The 25,332-nt window shown below is 29.7% G+C and overlaps 1 protein-coding gene across 1 annotated transcript; it reads right to left on the bottom strand.

Moving 5' to 3' along the window:
• Positions 1-7,338: 7,338 nt before the first annotated feature.
• On the bottom strand, positions 7,339-19,781 carry LOC142333094 (odorant receptor 43a-like). The gene is made up of 5 exons (XM_075379938.1): positions 19,738-19,781; positions 18,577-18,676; positions 15,957-16,049; positions 12,109-12,264; positions 7,339-7,407 (listed from the first exon to the last, which is right to left on the bottom strand). Exons 1-5 carry the CDS (start codon positions 19,764-19,766, stop codon positions 7,345-7,347), a joined length of 441 nt encoding a protein of 146 aa, XP_075236053.1. The 5' UTR covers positions 19,767-19,781; the 3' UTR covers positions 7,339-7,344.
• Between the last annotated feature and the right edge of the window lie 5,551 nt (positions 19,782-25,332).

Below are 25,332 nucleotides of genomic sequence, written 5' to 3'. Positions count from 1 at the left end.
TTAATTTTAAATAATTTATTATGTTTTTATTTTATAATAAATTATATATTTTCAGATTGAGCTCTGATCAAGGTTTCTCTTGGTTTGTCCAGGAAAATAATGGGGCAGTTTCTTTTTTTTATATGTGGAAATCATACTTAACATTCTAAACATGATCTATATATAATGTATTATTATGCACCAATCAGAGTAAAAGATTTATTTATAGTTGATCTTCTCACATTATCCTGCTGATAAAGGTTCTTAAGACAGTAGTTTATAAGAAACCAAGTTATTAACTGGTTACTGTATAATAGAGCTGACTTATGTGCATTGAGTTAATTAATTCAAGTTGATCTCAGTTGTCTGAAATTACATTACATGATACTCTAAGGACTTTCTCCCTTTCTCTTCTATTTCAATTAATCAGGGAAACAGAGTATTTATTTGATGCAGAGAGTTGTTAATCTCTTTCACATAAAGACTGGACTCTTGGGATATGGAAGATAGGAAGACAGTGATTGCTAACTCACTTGACTCATCTGATGTGAACAAGCTAGTTTCTAAAAAAATAAATTTTATTTCTAAGATAATGAATTGTAAATTTGATGCATAATCTGGCTTTTTTATCAACAAAACCTTGTGGTCTAACTGCTGCCCTACCTAATTTGAAATACAGTAAGAGCAGTAAGAGCAGCATCTAGTTTTGGATTCAACTGGACTTTTTTAGATCAGAAAATTGTGTGGAGAATAATGATAAAGTCTGAATTTTAACTTTTATGTCAATTCACACTGATATTTAGAAATATTTCACTGCAGTTAAATATCTACAGTTGACTTATATTATTTTATTGTCTAAATAAAATTAAAGCCAAATGTTTTATATATTTAACACTAAAAATAAAAGCATTTTAATTGTAAACAATAAATGGTTATAATCTTGTAGCAATTTATTTTACAACATATTCTTTGTGGTGGAGGTACCACATTTAATTGTATATAATATATTTGTTAAAGAAAGAAACAACCTTAGTAAGTTTAATAAAAAAAATGTTCTTTTCTAAAGAAAATCTACTCTCTTAAAAAAATTTATTATTTGTATATTGGAAGACCCCTAAAGCAAATTGATAATAATGATTTATATATTTAATTATATTTCCTTTCAGTAAATTACCTTCACTTTTTACTACTCTTAAATTAACTCGCTCTTGGATTATGTATATGACATTCATAGTATGGAACCTTTCAGTCAAATTTTGAAGCACTTCCACTTATTCATTCGCTCTGAAATTTTGCATACAAGTTTGCTCCTGATGACAACATATTTTAGTAATATTTTCAAATTGCTAAGATGCCCCTAAGTTGCTAAGTTGTTAAGTGAAAAAAATGCCCCTTGAACTTACTCAACCTTGTTTACATTTTCTTAGTGAAAGAATTATCCATGTTTGTGATATTGTCATTTCAATTGATTAAACTGAACAAAAGTATTTTTTCTACGGCTGAGGCAAAAATTCAAATTTCTGTAATTGTTACATTCAATATTTATGTTTGATGATTCATCATACTTATGAGTTTGTAAATAAAAGTCATTACTGCACTTTGATCACAAGTGAGAAGTGCGCATTTTCCCTGCATAGATTACAAACAAAGATCGCACAAACCTGTGTGCTAGCACAGCTGTAAACTTATGAAGACTAAAAAATAGAAAATAAAAGATATATAAAAAAACTTTTTAAAAACCACTCTTGTATTAAATGCACTAAAAAGTAGAAAATAAAAAATATATAAAAAAAAAATTTTAAACACCACTCTTAAATTAAACACACTAAAAGTTAAAAAATAATTTTAGAACGGTTTCTCAGAATGGATTTGATAACATATATGTAAGATTTGGATGTACATACATTAACATGTATGGATTTGGATGGTGGTATGTAAGATTATGTAAAAGTCATAGCTTCAAATTAAAAATGTGATGTTTTTGCCAATTTTTTCATATGAATGATGAATGGCCTAAAGAGTGGGGTGCTCATGTCAAAGTACAAATCTTTGCACCTTCCTTAATGTAAATCAAGGTGCAAGATGAATGTTGCACCTTGTTTTACATTAAGGAACAGAAACTTGTCTTTGTATGATAAAAGATATTATGTATCACCTAATGAACTATGTAAAGAATTAGCCAATGAGGAAATTGACTTCTTTCATTCCAATGAAAATAAATTCAAAAGTAAAATAAAGGGGATGATAATATGTTCATAGTTAATATGTCCTGTATCGATTGTTCCATGTACTGATTATGCAATAAGCCAAGGCTAAAATACTTAACAGACTTTTGTTTTAATAATATTGTTTATGCTCTGCTTTTCCTGGTGGTATGTGTTTAATAATAGTTGTATTTGCCTTTTTTCAGATTTAACACCTTGCTATGATTTATTTTTGTACTTCTTATAATAATATGAAAAAATTATGCTTCTTATTTCTTGGATTATTATTGTACATTGCGTAAATTCATGTTATTTACGTTATTGTTACTTTTGGATACGTTAACTTGTTGAAATTGTTATGTGTACATACATTAATGTTATCTCTATACAAAACAGAAATGTTTTGTGTTGAATATGCAATATAGAAATGCTTAAGTAGCTGTTCTGTTATAGTAGATAAATAAAAATAATATATTACTATTATTAGCAGAATCTTTATTGGAGGATGATTTTTAACAAATTTTCAATATGGTCTCACAGTCACCAACTCATTATAAACAAAAACAAAACTATGCTGGTACATTTCAAAATTGGTTATAAGAAATCTTATTCCTAGCCAATATTAATTGTGTACAATTACAATTATTGATGATAAATTTATAGTTGACAATAAAATAAATTTGGATTGTCACTTAAAAACCTCTCTTGTAAAATTATCATTCCTTAGTCTGGCTCTCAACAGATACCTCTCTGATATGTTTGCACCTTCAATCCAGCTACTCTATATCACTGAGCACTCAAGCCCCCTCACCATCGGCCTCATGATTCATAGAGGGAGTTTTTTTTATATTACAAAATGTAATATGTAATCTGCAACTACAGCCTAATTTTGATGTAACCATTTATTGAAGATAATTAATTAATTTACCTAATTACTTTTAATTTTACTTAATTAATTTTCCTTTTTTGTCTTAATTTTTTGACGCCACCTTAAATTAATTATTTGATAACCTTTTAAATATTATCTAAGGATATATTTTTTTGTATGGAGATTTTCAGGTTAAACCGTGTATCAAATACTGCAAGAATGTCATCTACGTATATTTTCCAAAAACGTGAAAAATACTGAAATTTGTTTTTAGCAGTATCCTCAATGTAACGCATGAATAAGTTAAACAAAGTTAATCTAGTTAAACACTAGAATAAACGAATAAAAAAAATACATAAAGAACAGGCAGATGGATAAGTCGGCAACAGAGGAACATATTTTAAAAACGTGTCAGTTCAATTCATTAACTGTAAAATTATTGAAAAATGTCCATAAGTCGCAATAGTTAGATGCGTGGGAGTCATATTTCATTACAAACACTGGAAATATCATTAACAGAGAAGTCTGACCAAAAACAAGTAAATTGTTGGATAAAACATTTTCGATAATTTTATGAAATAATTGAGTTAATAGCTTTAAGTGCTAAAGACATTTGTTTGATTAAAGTCAAAAATATTTTCTATATAGACATGTTTGAATATAATTATTTATTTTTGAATTATCTAAATTTAAACGAATGTAATCCTGGTTTAACAACTTTCATCAGTTTATATACAAACCCCTCCCCCCAACACTTACTTATCTTTCAGCAAATTTTCTTCAACCTTGCCCTAAGTATAGTGTAGATCTTCGCAGAAATAACATAATTATATATGTTTTTATATAAAATAAGTTGTCAATTTTGAAAATTTATAAATGATCGTAAAATAAAATAAAATCAAACTGAAAATTTAGTATTATTTACATACTCGAGAAAAAATTGTAGTCACAGAAACTAACTATAAGAATTCTGTAGACTTTATTAATACCATTTTACTCAGAATCAAATTTACTACAAGTTTTATATAAAAATTCTACGTATTTATTACCCATCGCATTGCTCCCTCCTGATAGTTAGTGCCCCGTTGTGGCGTATTCCTGCTAGCCTATGAAGCGTTAGCACCGAAAGGACTTCAGTGGACGGTCTGAAGGGGAATTACGTCGGGAGGACAGGCTGCATAAGCCTAGCCTTCCGCGGTCGGCCCACAAAATGGGTTCGATAACGTTGGTTTAACAACGGATTGGAATGCAATTAAATCCGTCTCTAAAACACAAAATACTAAATAAGACAAAAATTGAAAAATTAGACCCGTCATTTAAAAAATAAACCTAAAAAAAAAAGACGCCCGATAGAATCATCCAGCAGCAAGGGACTCTGTCCAGGTTCTGCGATCCGTAGGGAAAATATATAAACTCCTGCCAACTTTGCATTCCATTCCATTCCATTCCGTACATATGTATCTTTTTAACTCAAAAACGATTAGCCATTGGATGTTGAAATTTTGAATTTAGGTCTGTTGTAACATCTAGTTGCGTACCTCCCTTTTCGATTGCAATCGACTGAACCAAAAGTGTGCAATAAATCCCAAAATCCAAAAAAACATTTGATTTTGGACTTAACTGCACTAATAAGCTCTTATTGAGAGCTTTTCAACGATATATCGTAAGTTGTACTATTTTCAATGGTTCCAGAGTTATAGATGCATAAAGATGCAGTGTCCATAGTTATAGATGCACTCGCCCCACGGAGGCCGGCAAACATATTACCTCATGTGAACCCTACTCTATCAAGTGACGGAATACTTGGACCCACTGACTTGAATTGTGGGGTACAGCAAGCAATTCCACTATTGACATACATGAACGCTACCAGACAAAAACACTGCAAAAAATTCTAAATATACCTGGTACAAAAGCAATAACCTCATGTATAATGATATTAAATTGCGAACCGGAAATCTGGCCAGCTTACGATACCAAAGTCGTTTGGATCGGTACCCAAATTATACGGCAGTCAATTTATTGGATAACACCATCAGTGATTTTTCAAGATTGACGAGAAACAATATTCCTGATTTGATTTATCGTTTCAATAAGGTGACTTTATAGTCCGGCCTTACGGAGTGCTCTTCTATTTCATTTCTTTTATTTCGTTATCGTTATTAAGTCACAGATGACTGGGTCTGTGGCTTCTTAATATTGGTTCAAATAGATCTTATCGTTCAATTATATACTAAACAGATTGTAAAATGCTATAACGGTACAATAAAAATAAAAAATTGACAAACATATGTAAAGCGCATGCATTATAAATTTAATTACATTTTCTCATTTTTATTTTTATCCGTTATTACAACAAAAACTAAAGGAAAAGTTTTAGTGATCTTAATTAAGGCAGTAAAGAACAATACAGAGAAATATTTTTGAAATTTCATAATTTACAAATTTTATGTAAATATAATTTATATATTTTGTTTTAATAGTAAATACTTTTATGTAAATGAAAGTACTGAAGATAAAACAATTTTTTTAATTCCCATCAATTCTTAAAAAAAAAAAAAATAAATAAAAGTATTAGCTTACAAGAGATTATACTAGTTTTATTAAAAAACGAATAAATAAAACAGAAATTAATTAGATTGGTAAAATCGAATTTAACGATAAAAATCGAGGGTTACACTTACAAAGTAATAAGTGCAATATTACATCACGAATTTTCGATTCGTAAAGGTCACATTATACTAGTTTTATTAAAAAAAAGTAAAAATATGGATTAAGGAAAAAAAATTAAAAAGTAAAAATATGGAATATATAATATATGAAAAGGAAGTGAATGATATGACTATCAACAAGAAAAATTGGCGGTGAAATTCAATTTGTATGTTCTAAGGCAATAAATTTTAATAAATAGATTCTAACAAATTTCCACTCACATCATAATTCCTTTTCAAATTTTTCAAAAACAATTTTCCTTTAAGATTTTTCTGTACGATATAAGTTTAAATATATTCCTATTTCTATTTTTTGAAGTGAATACTAGAGTGATTGTTTGTTAAAATGTTGGACCTTTTTCTTTTTCCTGTTTATCCTCCGATAAATACCGTTCAGATAATACTTCAGAGAATAAATGAGGATGATTATGTATGAGTGTAAATGAAGTGTAGTCTTGTACAGTCTCAGGTCGACCATTCCTGAGATGTGTAATTAATTGAAACCCAACCGCCGAAGAACACCGGTATCAACGATCTAGTATTCAAATCCGTGTAAAAACAACTAATTTTACTTGGACTTGAACGCTGGAACTCTCGACTTCCAAATCAGCTGATTTGGGAAGACGCGTTCACAAAATGTTGGACATATATTAATCTATTTTCACCCAAGAAAATTATGTGTAATAAATAGATCAAGAAAATATGTTCTGCATCAAATTTTGTTATTTTATTTTGAGATGATAGGGGATGTGTGAACCAGGAACAGAATAACAATTTGATTAAATACAACAATTTTATTTTTTAAAAATATTATACATATTTTTTAATCAGACACTAAAAGGCCTATAATTTATAAATTTGTATAATTTTTTTTAAACCGTAATATTTAATATAAATTACATTTTTATTTTTAAATAAATAAATTGCTTATATGACTATTTTCCTTTAAAAACAAATGTATTTTATTCTTATATAATAATGTAATTACAATTATAATCTTATATTTACATATATATACATAAAAAATGAATGTTTGTCCCATATGCGTTTCTAGACCATACATCCGATTGCGATGAAACTTTGGTGAGTTGTGTGCGCACACCCGTGAAGGTTTCTGAATTAGTTTCATCCTCTAGGTGACGCGGGGTCGATATATTTCGAAAAATTGTATTTATGGTCCGATTGGGCTCATATTCAGAATATGTGTTACATGGAAACAAATACCGGTGCAAAAAAAAAAAAAATGAAACTGCTAGATGGCGCTGGATTGAGATATTTGGAAAAATTACATTTATGGTCTGATTTGGCTGATTTTCAGAATATATAATAGTTGCATGGAAATAAATGTTTTTGTGAAAGATGGAAAAAGGGAAATAGGGAAGAAGAGAAAAAGTAAAAAAAGGGAAAAAGGGAAATTTTGTGAAATTCCGTAATGTTCCGTTTTTTAATGTTTTATCATACTTTCAATTTTTTTAAATTTACCCTGTTTATTGATATATACTCAAATCTAGCAATAGCGAAGCATTGCCGGGTGTGATAGTAATTTTATAAAAGTAAATTATACCAAAATAAATAATTATTTTTAATTTGTTTTATTTTTCAAACTATTTAATACATTGTAATAAGAGTATGCTGCATTCAATATCTGTAAAAAAAAAAAAAAAAAAAATTATTACAATTATTATTCATCTTATAATAAAAAAGCATGAAATAATTTGGCAGAATATTTCCATAAAAAATTTTATGCTGATCTGAACATAAAATAAATTTTATTTCATATCAATATAAGAAATTATAAATTTTTAATCAAATTATAAGATAAAAAATAGATGTGTTTTAAGTCTGCGTTAATTATTTAAATAATTTAAACAAAATAATATTGAGGTAAATATATTAAATATAAAAATTACTGCCAAACAATTCACAAGTTAAAAGCTACTTTTGAAAATTATTTTGAGTACACATTTATGTACACGTTGAAATATACGTAAATGAATTATGTTTTATTTGAATTTAATTAGTATTGTTTAAAAATTAATAACATAATATTTTTTTCTAAAAAATAAAATAGTTTAATTATATTTTAAATAATTTGGTTGGAGATTGTTAAATGAAGTATAATAAAACCTTTTCTCTTTATTGCATTAAGTTATAGAAAAACTGTTCCATTGTCTGACTCGCCGAGTTGGTCAAGTGGTGAACGCGTCTTCTCAAATTAGCTGATTTGGAAGTCGACAGTTCCAGCTTTCAAGTTCTAGAAAAGACAGTTATTTTTTCACGGATTTCAATACTAGATGGTGGATACCGGTGTTCTTTAGTGGTTGGGTTTCAATTAACCACACTTCTCAGGAATGGTCGAACTGAGACTGTAAAAAACTACACTTCATTTACATTCATACATACATATATCATCCTCTGAAATGTTATCTGAACGGTAATTACCGGAGGCTAAACAGGAAAAAGAAATGTTCCATTTTCCGGTTTGGTAGAAAGATGGGTGTTGTTATTTTTTAAGAATTAGTGACCATTTTTTTAGGAAAAATTCCGTATAAATGTTTACGGATAAACACCAGGATAACTTAACGTATTTTATTTTCTAAAAACAGATCTACAAGTTTCAAACATACGGACGCTTGATAATGATTTTAATCTCATTTTTATATTTTATTTTTGTTTTTAGGGAACTGTAAAAGATAATAATATACTTTATACAAAAATATATGTTGGCATTATAAAATATTTAGAAGTTACGAAAAGCTTAGCTTTTTATGAAGGTGTATTACGCAATTAAATACGGTTTATTATTATAAACTATATGATTTGATCAAATCGCTGGGTTTTATAATCTAATAAAACTCTCCGAAATTTCGCTTTATGGAGACAACTTTATCCACGCGATAAATAACTAAAATTGTTTATGAAACTATAAAACCAAAGATGTTATAGATGTTAAAATTGATATTTAAACTTATCTTTAAAAAAATAAGCACATGTTTCGTATTTTACAAAAATAAACAAAAATTTTGGGTGGACAAGAAGAGGGACCAAAATTTTGTTTAGAAATTCTATATCTCAACATTATGTTACAAATAATGGTTTTATTCTATGAGAAGTCTCCGTTCCGATTTTTTTTATAGTTTTCTCTTTCAAATTCAATGATGAATAGAAATTACTTTGTAGCTCAGCTTTAATTTAACATTACGCGATTTTTGTTCTTTCTTGGTCTGGGTTTTTCGGTTTGGTAATATTTTTAATGTTCGTGTGATTCCACGGTACGATTCAAAGTCGTAAATATTTTCACATGATTACGGAAACAAATTATATACGTTATTCGACATATATTTTCTTCTGGCAAATTCAAAAACTAGACAGTCGTTCGACAAAACATACAATTTTGTATCAATGTTAAAAACTTGTTTCATTTAGCTTAATAAATCGATAATAAGATCACATGAAACGATTTATTTATTATGTCTAATATAAAAATTATTATTATTCACGATTACGGAATTTTATTAATTTCTAGTTAAAAGAATTGATATTTTAAACGGATGGAATTGATGATTCATGCACAAACGTGATACGATGGAAGTTTTCGAAAAATCAAGTTAATGGAAGCTACCACCAGAGGCCAAAATTTTCTCCAATGTAAAATAGATTAATTTGCCAATTTTCCGGCTAAATTATCAACGTTTAATTATAAACAGAATTTTTATAAATTATTAATTATAGAATTTAAACCTAGAAGAAGAAAACTTTTTGCAGGTGAGTGAAAATACCAGGTTGGTCTAGTGGTGAACGCGTCTTCCCAAATCAGCTGAATTGGAAGTCGAAAGTTCCAGCGTTCATGTCCTGCTAAAGTCAGTTATTTTTACACGTATTTGAAAACTATATCGTAGATACCGGTGTTTTCTTTGGTGGTTGGGTTTCAATTAACCACAAATCTCAGGAATGGTCGAACTGAGACTGTACAAGACACTTAATGTTCGCTCATACATATCATCCTCATTCATTCTCCGAAGTATTATCTGAACGATAATTACCGGAGGCTAAGCAGGAAAAATAAAGAAACGTGAGTGGAAATATACGCCAAAAATGAGGCGGACAATAGCTAGTATAAAATAACAGTCATTTAGCAAACTACAATTTCTTTATTAAATATCCTACAGATTTTACCTAATCAACGGCTGAATTAAATTTGTGTATCATCTTAAAGGAAAAAAATAAAAAATAAGTAAAGATTTTTTATTATTATTAAATGCGTCTATTTTATTATTTCAGCATGAAATCCAATCGATGAAGTTTACGTATTGCGTTCGTATAGGATGCAATAATCTGATGTTCGTAATAAAAATACCAAATACAATTATCGGATGATAACAGTAATAGTGAATATATAGTAGTTTCTTATACCCTAACATAAAATAATAATGTGTCTGGCTGACACAATTCCTGACCGGCCATGGAGTCTTTCATTCATACCTGTGTGGACGAATTAGAGCTGAAGACCCCTTCTGCCCTACTGTCGGGAGTTAGACACGCCGGAACACGTGATATTCCAGTGTCCGCGGTGGGACGAAGAACGCCGCGACTGTACTGCCGTAACTGGGTATCTCGATGTGGGGAATATCGTTGGAACGATATTACGCAGTTCTGTGGACTTCGACACAGAGACGGGTTTTGTGACGGGATTACTGCAGATGAAATATCGGGAAGCGAGTGGGTGAGGGATAGCTTTGTACGGAGCTGCCGTTCGCCCGTGCTTGCAGAGTGGGCGGTGGTGACGAAGTGCGGGGACTCTCGAGCCCCTGAGTTAAAAGACTGAGTCCTGGCAGGGCCGTCCCTTCGGGGGTATTCCCGTTAGATGCGAAGCACAAAGGACCGAGTACCGGTTGCTGAGTGATGGAGGCCGGGAACGCCATAGCCGGGCTCGTCTGGCGACTACAGACAAAGGAACTTCCCGGAACCGTGTTCATGCTTAATTGGGGGTTTGTTTCCGAGAGGCAGAGAAAAAAAAAACGTAAAATAATGTAGTACTGAAACGTTATAGACACTCAAATATTTTTTTTTAATTTCTTACTAAGCGAATATTGTAGAATATTTTAGCGAATAAAAGTTTGTCCAAAAAGAAGGTAAACTGAACTTTTTTTCAAATCTGATTCAAATGGGATAATTTCCCGTCTAACAAGAACATTTACAAGGTCTAAATGTGTGTGCTAATTTGAAAGCGGACACGTTTCCTAAAGATTATTTTAAGAATAAGTAAGACAGACGTCTTACTTATATTCACTGATGTGGTGGCCAAAAGCAAGTGGATAACCTACAAAATTTGATCGAAGTGATCACCGTTAATGCTACGTTGGCGGTGGTCTTATCGCTGCTGCCAATAAACTCTCCATTGTGTTAGTATGCGCTCTGCTAATTATTTTTTATAAGCCCAAAAATTTAACCAAGCGATTAACAATCTGATGTGTAAAATTGCATTCTTTAAATGAGTTATATCATCATAACTCCACCAACAATAAGGTATTATGTTTGTTCCACGTATACTCTTTTGTAGCAATTACTATCTTTCGTATAATGGGAACCGCATATATGAAAAAGTCTTTTCTTTCTCTGAAAATTCCTGCAAACATCAAGGGCTGGTAAACCGTCTCCACGTTGAATGTTTGCCTTGAAAAAAGAAATTCATCTATTTTCCTCTACAGATAATTCTCAGCCTTTTAATACTGGATTAAGAAATAATGTGTTCGCATACACTTCCATCAAAAAATTTTTCCAATCACTTGTAGCGTCACTAACTAGTATATTCCATACTGCATTAGTACAGGAAATAAACATCTTCCAATTCAGTTTGCTGGAATTCAAGCACACAGCTTGTCACTATGTATAGTGTATAATTTACAATACATATATAGTTTACATAACGATTTTATTAATTCGGGAAATGAAAATAAAGTGTTCCTTTGAAATAAGGGCATATTAAAAAATATATATATATTTTAAGGGAATGTATTTTCGTCAAAATATTTCAAGGGACAAGAAATCTATAAATATAGAAAATTTTGTATAAAAATATTTTGGCAAATTTTGACTGATTTTCTATTTGAGAAAAATAGGTAGGTTAGGGACATGTACACTGGGGTATACGTTGTAATTTTATCCAGTAGTATTTTGAGAACACAGTTAAACAGCTTCTATGTTTCTATTGAGAAATGCAGTGTTTTATTTTTGGGGGATTAAATATTTACTCGTTGTGGTAGATGTGAATTTATGTAAGTACCCAACTTAAAAAAAAAAAAAAAAAAAAAAGAAAAAGTAAATGAAATATAATATCTATAATTACCACTGCGAAGTTTTTTAAACTCAGCTCCGATAATCCAAACAGTTTTATTTCAACTGGATTACTACATCTTGTCATTATAATTAGTAAATATTTTTTAAACCACTTTGGTTTGTCTATCCATGGTATGTCGTACACAGACATCGCCAGACGTTTTGACTGAAAATATACAACGGAAAATAATTTAAAAGTAACTATAAGTAGATCTTAATAAAAATAAACATAATTTTTTGAATAATTGTTTTATTCAATTTACATTTTTATTGGATCCCCCTAAGTAACAGTAGTTTGTCAGGGGTTTCCATATAAATAATAAATACCGAGATAAAACGAAAGAAATAAATATATTGAAAAATAAGACAAAAAAAAATTATAACTTATTAACATAGAAAAAAAAATCTCATAAAAATTAATATTCTGCTCTCTAATTCTCTCCTTCATTTTATTCAAAATTAATTAAATATTTAAAAAGAATGTCTTATTTCAACTTTTTCATAAAAATAAAATTTAATATGCCCGGGTACAAATCTGAGAAAATCTTTGAGACAAGATATGACAACGTACAATAGCCGTACTTGTTTGAGACCCGTGAATAAAATAAGGTGTCTTACGAGATTCATAGGTCATATTTTTTTAAAAGGTTTGATGAGAAAAAGTTATCCATAATAATATTTTTACATAACAGACCTCTGTGTGCAGAATAGAAGTCTGCTGATTCTACGATAATCTTGAGTACTTGTCTATCGTTACAGGCTTTTATGATAATTTTTTTTTTTTAATGGAACGGATTACATTTAAATAACAATCCTCAGAATGTCCCAAGCACAACACCATATCTTAAGACTGGCACAAATGATGTGAATTATACAATTTTTAAAAATAAGGAAACGAAACTGTTGATGTATTTTACATTATATACTATGCATTCTAGCAGAAATAACACTAATTTATTTACACCAAATATAAAATTCAACAATAATATCTAATTATCTATGCTCCTAATTGCTTATGTTCGGATTTATAAGCTACAATTGGGAACTAGAAGAAAGGTGAAAATGTTTGCAAACCAGTGCAACGTTTCGTTTTTTTTTATTAAGAATTAAGCCTTGATGATGAGCCCAGCGTCACAGTACATCGAGATCTTTTGCTAATGAAACACAGGCGTTCATAGGAGGCATTTGATATGATTAGAGCAACATCATCGGTAAACTGATATAACTTAAAAAGTTGTAAACATTTATCGGTACAGTTACACTAATTAAATACAACGAAGGTTCCTAAGATATACTCCTAAGGGACTCGGAAACCTACGTGAACTTAATGATGCAGTTTTAAAAGGTTTATAGGTCATTATTGATACCAAAACGTTTAAAAGATCTGTGGACGGAACGGGGAAAATAATATCTTGCAACAAAAGTTTTTTTAGAATAGAAATATCTTCCAGTAAATATTTTGAATATTCAAACTTCTAAAAAATATGATTTTAACTAATCCTGTTGATATATAATAATAATAAAAAATGTTCTGCCCAAAGGTAGGTTTTCACTTGGCCGCCTTCCATTCTGGTCGATTCTGTCCCATCCGTTTCATTTTATAGTAACTACCTCCCTTTTTATATTGTCTATCATTTTCATTCGTCTCCGACCTCTTGCTTTCCTCCCCCGTTACAAATCCTTCCAATGCCGTCACCAACAGGCAGTCACATCTCAGTCAGTATCCCAACCGACTGCAGTTTCTTCTTTTTATAATTTCAATAATCGCTCTCTTCTCCTTCTCTACGAAGCCTCTCCTCATTCCGAATTCTCTCCGTCCAACTGATCTTTGCCGTTCTCCTCCAAACCCATATTTCAAAGGCCTCCGATCTTCTCTCCTCTCCCTTCCTATGGCCCCATAAAGGGCCATATTCCACGCAAAACATTTCTCAAGTTTTTTCCTTAGTCGCAGATCTAGTTTGCTATATAGCACTCTCCTCATTTTGCTGAACGCTTCCTTTGCTCTAGCAATTCTACTTAACTTCCTGATCACACTTCATATCTTCCTTAATGATGCACCCCAGATAACGTTGATATATAATAAATAATTATTAGAAGCAATGCAGCTTAAAGGGTTATACAACATGTAACCATTTTCACTTTTTAAGAAATATTTTAAAAATTGGGGAATTAACGATCTGTCCACTTATTAAATCCTTTTTTACCTCCTGCCGGACGCACCATAGAGATAAAACACGAATAGCGTACTAAGCCTACCGCTGATTATTAACCTTTTATTACCGGAAAGATATTTATGTATTTATTAAACCATTCACCAACTATATGGAGCAGTTTCACAATTAATTTAGAAAGAAAAACGAGCTGTTGCGAATCATTTCTTTAATTATTTAATGGAAAGTTTCTAAAGATCGTATATAAATATTTTTTTAGAATTTCAATCAAATAATTATTTCATATTGGTATCAATTAGAACTAATCATCATGTAACCAGACGTTGAAATTATTTCTTAAAGACAAAATAATTAATTGTCATGAAATTGACAAATTGCAGTATATTAAATGTTTGTAATATTATAATAAACAATAATTTTAAAGCTATGACTTGAATCTTTTAAGTAAAATTGTATCATTTGTATTCTTTTAATTTAGTATTAAACAGATTTGCGTTCATATTTAATCAGTATTTTCGTGTTACAATATGTTCAGTTTTGGTCAAGGTCGCAGACACAACGTTGTTCGAGAAACCACAGCCACAGTTTTGCTGATTTCGCATTAAACGGACTGGGTTTATCAACAAATCAATGAATGGTGTTATAAACAACATAACCCAAGTTGTTTATTATTATTATTATTATTATTATTATTCTGAGCTGTGCACGAATGTTGTCACCAGCTGTCGCCAGTCTGCTCACTGTGTGCGTTGGGTGTGTTAGCTTCGGTGCTGTGTACATTGTTTTTTTGTTGACAATATATCGTTGCATGAAACTCTTTACTAAATTAAAATTTTACAAAGACTTTAGTTAATTTTTACTTATTGCTCGCGGCTATTTCCGTATTGTCAGATATAATATAAACTACTAAAATTAGATTATTGCTTCAAGTAAATATTGTGCTCGGTAAGACTGGTATTGCTATGTTTTTTTTTGTGCTGTAAGTTATTTATGTGTTTGAATTCTTTTCTCTTTTTTATATTGTGAAGATCTTTTTTTTTATTATATTTATAATTAACTTTAATGTTGAAGTGCTGTTTAATTTTTTATTTTCAATAATTCGTAATCACTACCCAATCCAGACCATCAGATCCTCTCAGAACACAATATTATCTACATTAGTATTTATTTATTTCAGGTAAATTATGCGCTGTTCACGTAATAACTTTAGTAGCTAGGTACATGTTGCGGAAATCAGGGCAAACGAAAAACTGCGCATATTAGAAATTTAAAAGAAGGTACAAATTTTAAATGGTTTCCGCTATTTCACCGAAAAATCAACCATTCAGAATTATATTCTATTTCTGTATTCTATTATATCCGCAGATGCTGAATATTATACAGATGTTGAATAAGATGACTACGTAGTCATCCAAGTTTATTTCTTATTTCTCATTTAATTTGTTAATTTTAACACGGGATGCGAGATATACTTGGGAATTAATATATTTTCTTTTTTTACGAACTGAGAAAAATCAAAATAAAAACTATAAGATGATTCTGTAAAATATCAATTAAATTCTAATTATTCAAATTAAATTTAAGAATCACTGAGATGTATGCGGCATCTGAATGTTATATTTACATTAAGAAATAAAATAAAATATTATTCTTGTATTTTCTTGTTTTCAATAAATTAACGTCTTACCTCAGTTTTTATCCTTTCGGCTTCATTATGAAAAAAATAAATAAGGAATGAAGCATTTAATCCTTCTGGTATTCTAAAAAATAGGTTTTCCTTCTGAAAATAAACAAAAAATATTAAATAGATGGTAACAAATATACAAAATGATTTACGAAGAATGTAACAAATATTCAAGACATATTCTACTTGTGAAAATAAAGAATAAATTCATTTAAATATAGGATCAAAAACATTTCGTTAGCGAGCGTCAGCTGGCGAATTATTTCGCTCTCATTCCTATACCTTCGGTAAAATTAAGCCAAAATGTATATCTTGATATCTAAATTAAGTGGTAATCTTAATAATTTTAGATGAAAAATCATCTGAAAGAACACTAGTATCTGTGATATAGTATTCAAATCCGTATAAAAGTAACTGCCTTTACTAGGATTTGAACCTTAGTACTCTCGACTTTAAAATCAACTGATTTGCGATAACTTAACCAAAACGTCTTAGCAAACTACGTTATCTAACAATTTCGGTAGACTCATTACTCATGAACATACCTATTTGCGATTTCTGGATTTATTCTTTGTTTAAAATTCCGCTAAAAGGAAAAATATTTGAAGACGGAGAAGAGGTCAAAAGAAATGCGCTAAGTTGATTGATTATGGTCACTAAAAATTACTTTGAAAAATGCTTCCAATAATGCAAACATCAGGATGGGTATATCTTGAAGGAGATAAGTCATTGAATTAAATTTTTTAAATCAGTAGTTTAATTTTTTTGTTTTTACCTTTTGTTCACACCTAGAATACTAGATTCCGGTGATGAAGATTAATTTTTGTAACGTTTTAGCTACATTCAACACATGGGATTGTACGATTGGTACAGAAATAAGTAGTACCTAACAATAATAATGAAAGTCTAACCACGAGTAAAAATTATGCTTAGTAGGTCAATTTTTCGTTCCGTTCTTTAAAGAAATTTAAAAAAATTTATAAATTTTTTTTTAAAACTGTTGCACATTTTCGTTTTACTAGTGTTATATTAAAATTAATTATATAATTAACTAGCGTACCCCGTCGCGACTTCGCCCGTGCTCTATGGTTACTTGCGCTCCCGTCACGATCAGAGGGTCAAGACTCGCTTCACTCTCCCACCCGTTTTCTCCCGTTTCCCTTTCGTTCTCCCGTTTCTCTTTCCCTTACTTCCCTTTTTCCGTTTCCATTTACTTTTCCCAGTTTTTCTTTTTTCCATTTTCCCCTTCTTCCCTTTTTACCTTTTATCTTTTCCGAATTTTCCCTTTCGCCCTTCTTCCTCGGTTTTCGATTCCAGTTGGTTTTCGATGAATTTCGGTATAGGTTCATTTTTCCGCTAAGCAGAAACCATGGTAAAATTCCTTGTTACTCCTAATTTAAAAACAAAGCCTTTTCCGGACACATATTTAATATGAACTTTTTTCATTATTTTAAACAGAGAAATACAGCTGTAAAATTTAACGGCATTCTTCTCTCGCTCTGCGCGCGCACACGGTGTATTAATATTACTTATTTGACAGATGTAATGAATTACTTCATTTCCATGCTTTACCTACGCTTTTGACATCTTCAATTATTTTCTTTAGATATTCTAATTTTTTTAATTCCATTTTAATTTAATTATTTATTTATTTATTTAAAATTTAATTTAATATTATTTTATTTTATTTTAATTAAATTTATTTAATTCCCTTCCTCTTCCCCGATTTCCGTATACCCCCTTCCTCTTTCCTTTTTTCTGTTTTCCTTTTCCCCGTTTTCCCCTTTTTTCTTTTTCCCCTTCTTCCATTTTTCCATATTTCCCTTTTCCGATTTTTCTCTTTCTCCCTTTTTCAACGCGCGTAAATCGGTCCAGTAGTTTTTTAGTCTATAGCGGACACACCTATCGGAAACATTGCAGTGGAATCGTAAAATATTTAGTATAGCGTATGTAGCTTTTACGTCTTTTAGTTTTTTATCGATTTGAACCCCTTAAAATTAAAATTTCGCAAAATCCTTTCTTTGTGCACACCTACTTAAAGATACGAAGGTACCCTGAGAATTTCAAGTCTCTACCTATAATAGTTTTGGTTGTACGTTGATTACGAGTCAGTGAATCAGTCAGGACATTCTCTTTTATATAAGAGATTTGCCGGCCTAATAATATAATTATTATTATAATATTATTATTAATATTAATAATATAATTAATTTGTAAATTATATAATTTGCCGGTCTCCGTGGCGCGAGTGGTAGTGTCTCGGCTTTTCATCCGGATTTCCCGGGTTCGAATCCCAGTCAGGCATGGAATTTTTCATAAGCTAAAAAAATTCCGCTTTCCCACGCATAAGCTTTAAGCTTGTGGTGGCGATACATCAAGAAAAAAAGGAAATTTTTATTTATTAGATTCTATAACATTAGTATTGGGCTCTTTCCCAGCACGTTAAAAAAATTATCATAATAAAAAATTCAATTATTTCCCCTTCCGGGTTAAAAATATTTTCATTTTATTATTAGCCCAAAAGTAATGAAGAGGTAGACATTTAGAAGTTTTTTCGCTCTCTTTTCCTCCTGTTATTAAGATAATTTTATTATATATATATATATATAAGAAATAAAATTACCTGTGTGATGGAATAAATTGAAATACATATGAAAATTGATACAACGCCATTATAAGCGAAAGCGATTCCTTCTACTCCTTCTTTTACAGCGTTAATTTTTCTGAAAAAAAAAATTATGGATAAAATACAGCACAGTAAATTATTGAAAATAAAGTATTAAAATATTTCAGAAAATATTTGATGAAAGCATTAAATCAAACAAAATACGGATTTAACTATTTTGTTATTAAGGAAATGGAACTTTATTGGCGAATCTTGGTTTTGAGCATTTTTCAAGTCGTTTATATAACATAAACCGTTTAGTTATATTAAGAAATATAATAGCATTACAGAGATTATTGAAATTTAATTAGTAAATTTCCAATAAATACTATATAGTACCTATTTTGTATTCTTAATAGGGAATAATTATAAACAATAATTTTACTTGTATAGGCACGGTCAAGTAATATATAAGTAACTCAAAATTTATCTTCAAACAATAGATGTGGACGGTTCTGTTGTGTTTGCCAAACCAAGACGGACTGCGCGTTGAAGATAAAAAAACAGACAAAAAAACAATTATTTGCAGAAACTTTGAATTTGTAGAAACGGAAGATCAGGTTGAATTATTATTCTATTATATAGTTGATGATTCAATAACTGACTTATTTTTCCATTAATGGCTAAACTGCTTGTTTTTTTGTTTTTTTTTTTGCGTTTAAAGTAACATTTTTATTTAATATTTTTCTCAACGCCTTAGCAGTAGACTATTTCAAGTTGAAATTACTAAATAGTATATGTCATTTTATGAAAGAATTGACAGGTAGCTTGACAGTATAATTAATACTGATAAAACAGACAGTTTCCTGGGCAAATGACAAACGGTTTATTAATTTCATATATGTTTTCGTTAACGTTTGTTAGAGAGAGCTGACAGCTCTGTTTGGTATTTCAATTGTTTATTGCTGAAGAGAAAAAGAAAACAATTTAGATCGAAATGAAACGACATTTCGTTTTTACTGAGACACAAGAGTTTACAAAAAACTGTGATATTTTCCGACACAACCGCTATCAAACACAAACATAAAACATCTTTAATCCTATTTAGAGAGCTATCACATCTACGTACAAAGATACACAAACTAAAGTTTTTCATATATAAATTAAAGAGTTATTTACTTGTATACATATTGGTGATTTCGAACCATAGTTATAATATATATTTTTAAAACAATATCCATATAATTTTTCATTTCACTTCCATTAGCGTTATCCAAAGTTTTAATATCATTCAACATTTTGTTTATGATAACATTCATTTCTTTAATCGATAAACTAAGTAATTTTATTTCAGTCACAATAACTTTCATCGAATTATATCCTACACTGTAAGCGATAAACGAATATTTCCGAAAACCTACAATTAGTATCGCTTGAAATATAAATATCAAAATATAAAACGGTACGGTTTTCATTTTATCAACGTAATAGAAGTTATAAGGTAAAGGTAAATCTTCAATATTTAAACATTTATATTCGTCACGTTTAATTAAATATATTGTTGATAATATCGGTTGTACGATTACGAAATTAAAGTATATAACGATTATATAATAATTTAATCTATATTGTTTAGTAAGCTGTTTATCATTCCAACAAAATATATTTTTTCTTTCATCTGAAAAATAATCAAAAGGTGTTTTAAAAAAATTTCCTTTTAATAAATGTACTACTATTAGAAATTTACGAAGTGAAAAAATAAAGAAAAATCCAAAAAGAAACATACAACACAATACATCTATCTGTTTTAATACATCGATTACTTTTATTTTATCGTCCCATTTATGTACGATGAAAAATATACTATTAATAAGCAAAAATGCGCATGATATACAATATAATATAGCCTTCTTTCCATATTTTCCTGAGTCCCGATTGTAACCCAGATTATGTAACTCATTAAGTAAAATATTATAATATTTTTCCATTAGTTTGACAAAATTTTTATACTGTAACCTGGAAAAAAAAAGAAGGTATTTAATTAATATAATCGTTTCCTTATTATTGTTAAAATTATATATATACAAGGTGGCATACTAAAAATATTGATAGTGGTAATAATGGTATTATAAGAAATTTACGAAATGAAAATGACAAAATGAAAAAATACATACAACATATCTATGAGTTTTAGTTCATCTAACACTTTTTATAGTTCCAATTGAATATAATAAAAAACATACCATTAATAAACAAAAATATAAATAATATATAAAAGAACATAGACGTTTTTACATATTTTCCTGTATCCCGATTGTAACCAAGAATATCTAAATATTTAATTAAAATGTTGTAATTTTTTTTTGTTTTCAGTCATTTGACTGGTTTAATGCAGTTCTCCAACATTCCCTATCTAGTGCTAGTCGTTTCATTTCGGTGTACCCCCCCTACCATCCTACATCCCTAACAATTTGTTTTACATATTCCAAATATTGTCTACCTGCACAATTTTTTTCTATTATATTTGGATATTATTTGGCCGAGAGGAGATAAATTAATAATAACTAAAAACTGATCCGCAATTTTACTATTCTATAATATTTGCCAAAAATTGATGATCGCATATTATTTTATATGCAAATGTGTAAACATAAATTCGACATAAATATCGTATATTGTAAATATAAGAAAATTATATTAAAAATAAGTATTAAATTAATTAATTAGTATTATATTAATTAGTAATTAAAATTGATCAGAAATATTTACCTTAAATTTAAAAAAAATTTAAGAATAAAGAAAATAAAATTAAGATTAACCCACCACCGGGTTGTTTTTGTGGGAAACTCGTGGTCGTAAATCGGCTGATTTCAACGTCGAAGTTCTCAGGTTCAAATCGTAATAATAGTAGTTACTTTTAATCGCATTTGAATACTAAACCTCCGGATGCACCGTTAGGAATTCTTCAGAGGATGAGATGAATGATTTGTAGCGTGTGCGAAAATGCTATGCCTGACCGGGATTCGAACCCGGAACCTCCGGATGAAAGGCCGAGACACTACCACTAGCGCCACGGAGGCCGGCCGTTCACGGAGGTCTGATCACAGAGTTAAGCAACGTCGGGCGCGGTTAGTACTTGGATGGGCTCTTTGGGGACAGGGTTTCAATAACCACACGTCTCCGGAGTAGACGACCTGAGTTTTTCGAGACTACAAATTTATCGGGATAGTACACTACACTGGTAAGTCGCTAATGACTAATTGTGATACGACTATAAATAAACTTACTGAAAAAAAATTCAGAATATTTATTAACAACTATATATTATAAACAATAAATAAATGATTGTTGAAATTAGATCAGATATTATATATGTAAAGTAAATAATAATATAAATTTTTATTGATAATATTTCTGTGACTGAACGAAGAAAAATAAATGGTGTTTGTAAAAATAATAATAAACATTTTACAGATAATATATGTGAAATCCATATATTATCACAGGACTAAGAAACCTAGCGATCAGAAACTAACGTACATGTAGTGCAGACTTTCTCTTCTTTTATTTGGTTGTATTGTATAAATACGCACAAATGAATATGTAAAGAGTACTTAGCTTAACGGAGGAACATTTAATACTGAAATGAACTGAACTGCGATTGAGGGTGAGCGTTTATTATTAGAAATATTACTATTCATGTTAGAAAATATATAATGTAAGCGATAAATAATACATTTTTTTAACACGCAATCCTATTTTCTTTTCACGCAATCCATCTTTATTTTTTACTCTGAAAATAACTGATCTTTCTTTGCCTTGATAAAATTTTAAAACTATGTTATAATACAAAAAATAATGTAACCCGTATAAATTTTTCTTTTTTTTTACCCAAAGTAAAAATTTTAACTTCAAATCTTTATTTTTCGCTACTATTCGTTTTAAGATATATGTTAAATACTTTTTAAATCCATAACTAATAAAGTAGTATAGGAATGTGCAAGTAATAAAACGTACAAAGTCATTTTCTCTATATCTCTCAATCTCTCACACACATACACAAACACCTAACCTCCTCACATCCTGCTCCTCAAACTCAAATCACCACCCATCATTTCGCAATTCACTCAAACTACCCACCACTATCGTCTCACCAAACTTGACCATCCCATCCGCCGAAATTACCAAACCCCCTTCGACCTACCCCTTGCTCGGTGCAATCATCATTCATCACCCTCCACCCCTCCACAAACAGTCAGTCACTGCTCCACCTTCATACCCACTCAACCACCTTCATCAGCACCCACTGCAACACTCCGCTTCGTCAAACCGCTGAACTTTATTACATTTAATAAATCACTTAAAAACATCCCCAAGAGTAAATAAAGCTACCCCTAACTTCAAATACCATCTCGATGTAAAAAAAAGTAACGGTTCAAATTTGTAAAATGCTCACAGCTTGGAAGTTAAGAAACCAGATGCATAAAATATATAATAATAAATTTATTTTTAAAGAGTAAATAATTAATTAGCAAATGACATAAATAATCATTTTAGTAAACTGAATCTTAAAATAAAAGCTAAGCCATGAGTGTGAGTAAATCGCACTGTATTTTTTTGAAAAAATCGATACTGACGTAGTCAATAATCGATGGATGTAGGGATGTAGATAATAACAATAAATCTAATAAAACAAGTTCCAAGATATTCATTTAAACCTATTTTTTATTTATGTTTTTTTATATAACTAAGATGCTTCTAAGGATTACTGAAAGCTTCCTCGAAATCAACAAATAAATAAGAAACATTAGTTGTACGTACTAAGTATTTTTAAGCACCTTTTAATTCGAGATGTTATATTAGTAAAATATGTTATCTACTCCTAGTATTTACGCTGGAATCATTTATAAAACTAACTCAATACGTAATATCTTATAACCCTTCTTATTTCATTAGTAAATTTCTACTTAAACGTTTTTGATACTGCGTCCACAGACGGAGTGTTTCTGCAGTATGCCACCTCATTCTAGAATATGTTAAAATTATTTAAATTAAATAAATTTATAAAATAAAAAAAAATATATAATCGGAACTGACTAAACGTATTATTATCTTAGTTTTAGGTTAAAGCTAAACTTTAGTAACAGTATTTAAAAAAAGTAACTATGATTACAAATTATAATGACAACTATTGAATTTCTTTTATCTCTCAATTGACATATCATCATTCTTAATATTCAAACCTATAACGGGTTGCGCAAAAGAAGCCAGGCGATTTCAAAAATTCATATGTTTCTAATTGAAATTATATTTTATTTTATTTACAGACCTTATAAAGGAAATCAGCAAAATTAACGATAGAAAGGTAGACAGTTGTTCTGCGTACGAATATTGAAAATTTTATTTTGAAAATTAAAATTTAATAATACTGACTTCAATTTCTTTAAAATTAAAAAGACCGCTTGCATTATTAACTGCTTACATGAATAGGCAGCTTCTTAAAAATTTTCGACAGAGGGTTCAATAAAGTATATGCAAAAATCCGGAAGACTACGTAAAGTCCAAGTGAAGATATTATTCAACGAGATCGAAAAATTGTTGAGGAGAACCCAAAAACATCAACTCGAAAATGTTCTCTTCAGGTAAATATTACTGGGAGATAATTGCGGTAATTAGAAATAAAGGTCTTAGGACTGTTTTCATACAAATTTCAACACGTGTATGAATCAAAACCGAGGAACAATGCCTAAATTGCGCCGCACACTTTCATGAATAGTCTAGAGAAATTAAAAACTTCATACGTAATTTTATAATTATGGGTGAAGCCTAATTTTGTTTGAATGAATTTGTGAACAATACAATATCGGAATACGGAGAACTTCAAATTCATGTGTTACTCACCAAAAGGATTTACATTCGGTTAAATGCACAGTCTTTTTCGGGTATTACATCCAATTATAATCGATTATTGGACGATAATTGTTTGAAGAGATTAACGGGAATGCTGTAACCGTAACTGTTGAGAGATACCGACACAAGATGCAAATTTTTCTGAGACCTGCTATTGCTGAAAATCAAGTGATGTGGTTCCACTGAGAAGTAGCCAATTCACGCATGACCAAGCTCAGTATGCAGTTTTAAAATATATATTTCTTTTTAAAACGGATTAATTTAAAAAATCAGCATTTATCTGGCTTGCTTCTTCATCAGATTTAACGGTATCTGTTTATTTTTCTGGGAAAGGAGAAACTTTATGTTAATAAGTCAAAGACATTCTATCATGAAAAACTCACTGGAAGGAAGACAATTTTGAAGAAATAGGGTTAATATGCGCGACGTACTGTTCCCCAAGTAGCTTAAAATATTTCACTAAATTATAGTTTATAATCGAAATAAAAATAAAAATTTAAAAAAAAATTTAAAGACAGGCTTTCTGTTAATTTTTAAGAACTATTTGCTTATTTTGCGCGACCCAATATATGAACAAAAGAATTCAAAATCCAATAAACAGATTAATTAATAAAATATAGAATACAACAAAATTATTCCCTAAAATTAACTACAAATTTTGATATTATTTCACGCCTACGTGATTACTTTTCTAAGAGTTCCAGAAGAATATTTTGGGGGATAAGTTAGTTAACAATAACTAATAACTGACCCGCAATTTTACTACGCTATAATATTTGTTAAAAATGATGTTTGCATATTGTTCTATACGCAGATGTGTTAACACAAACTCAATATATAGTATATTGTAAACGTATGAAAATT

This window comes from Lycorma delicatula, chromosome 12 (assembly GCF_047948215.1).
Source record: "Lycorma delicatula isolate Av1 chromosome 12, ASM4794821v1, whole genome shotgun sequence".
Lineage (NCBI taxonomy): Eukaryota > Metazoa > Arthropoda > Insecta > Hemiptera > Fulgoridae > Lycorma > Lycorma delicatula.
This window is presented reverse-complemented; position numbering and strand designations above follow the sequence as displayed.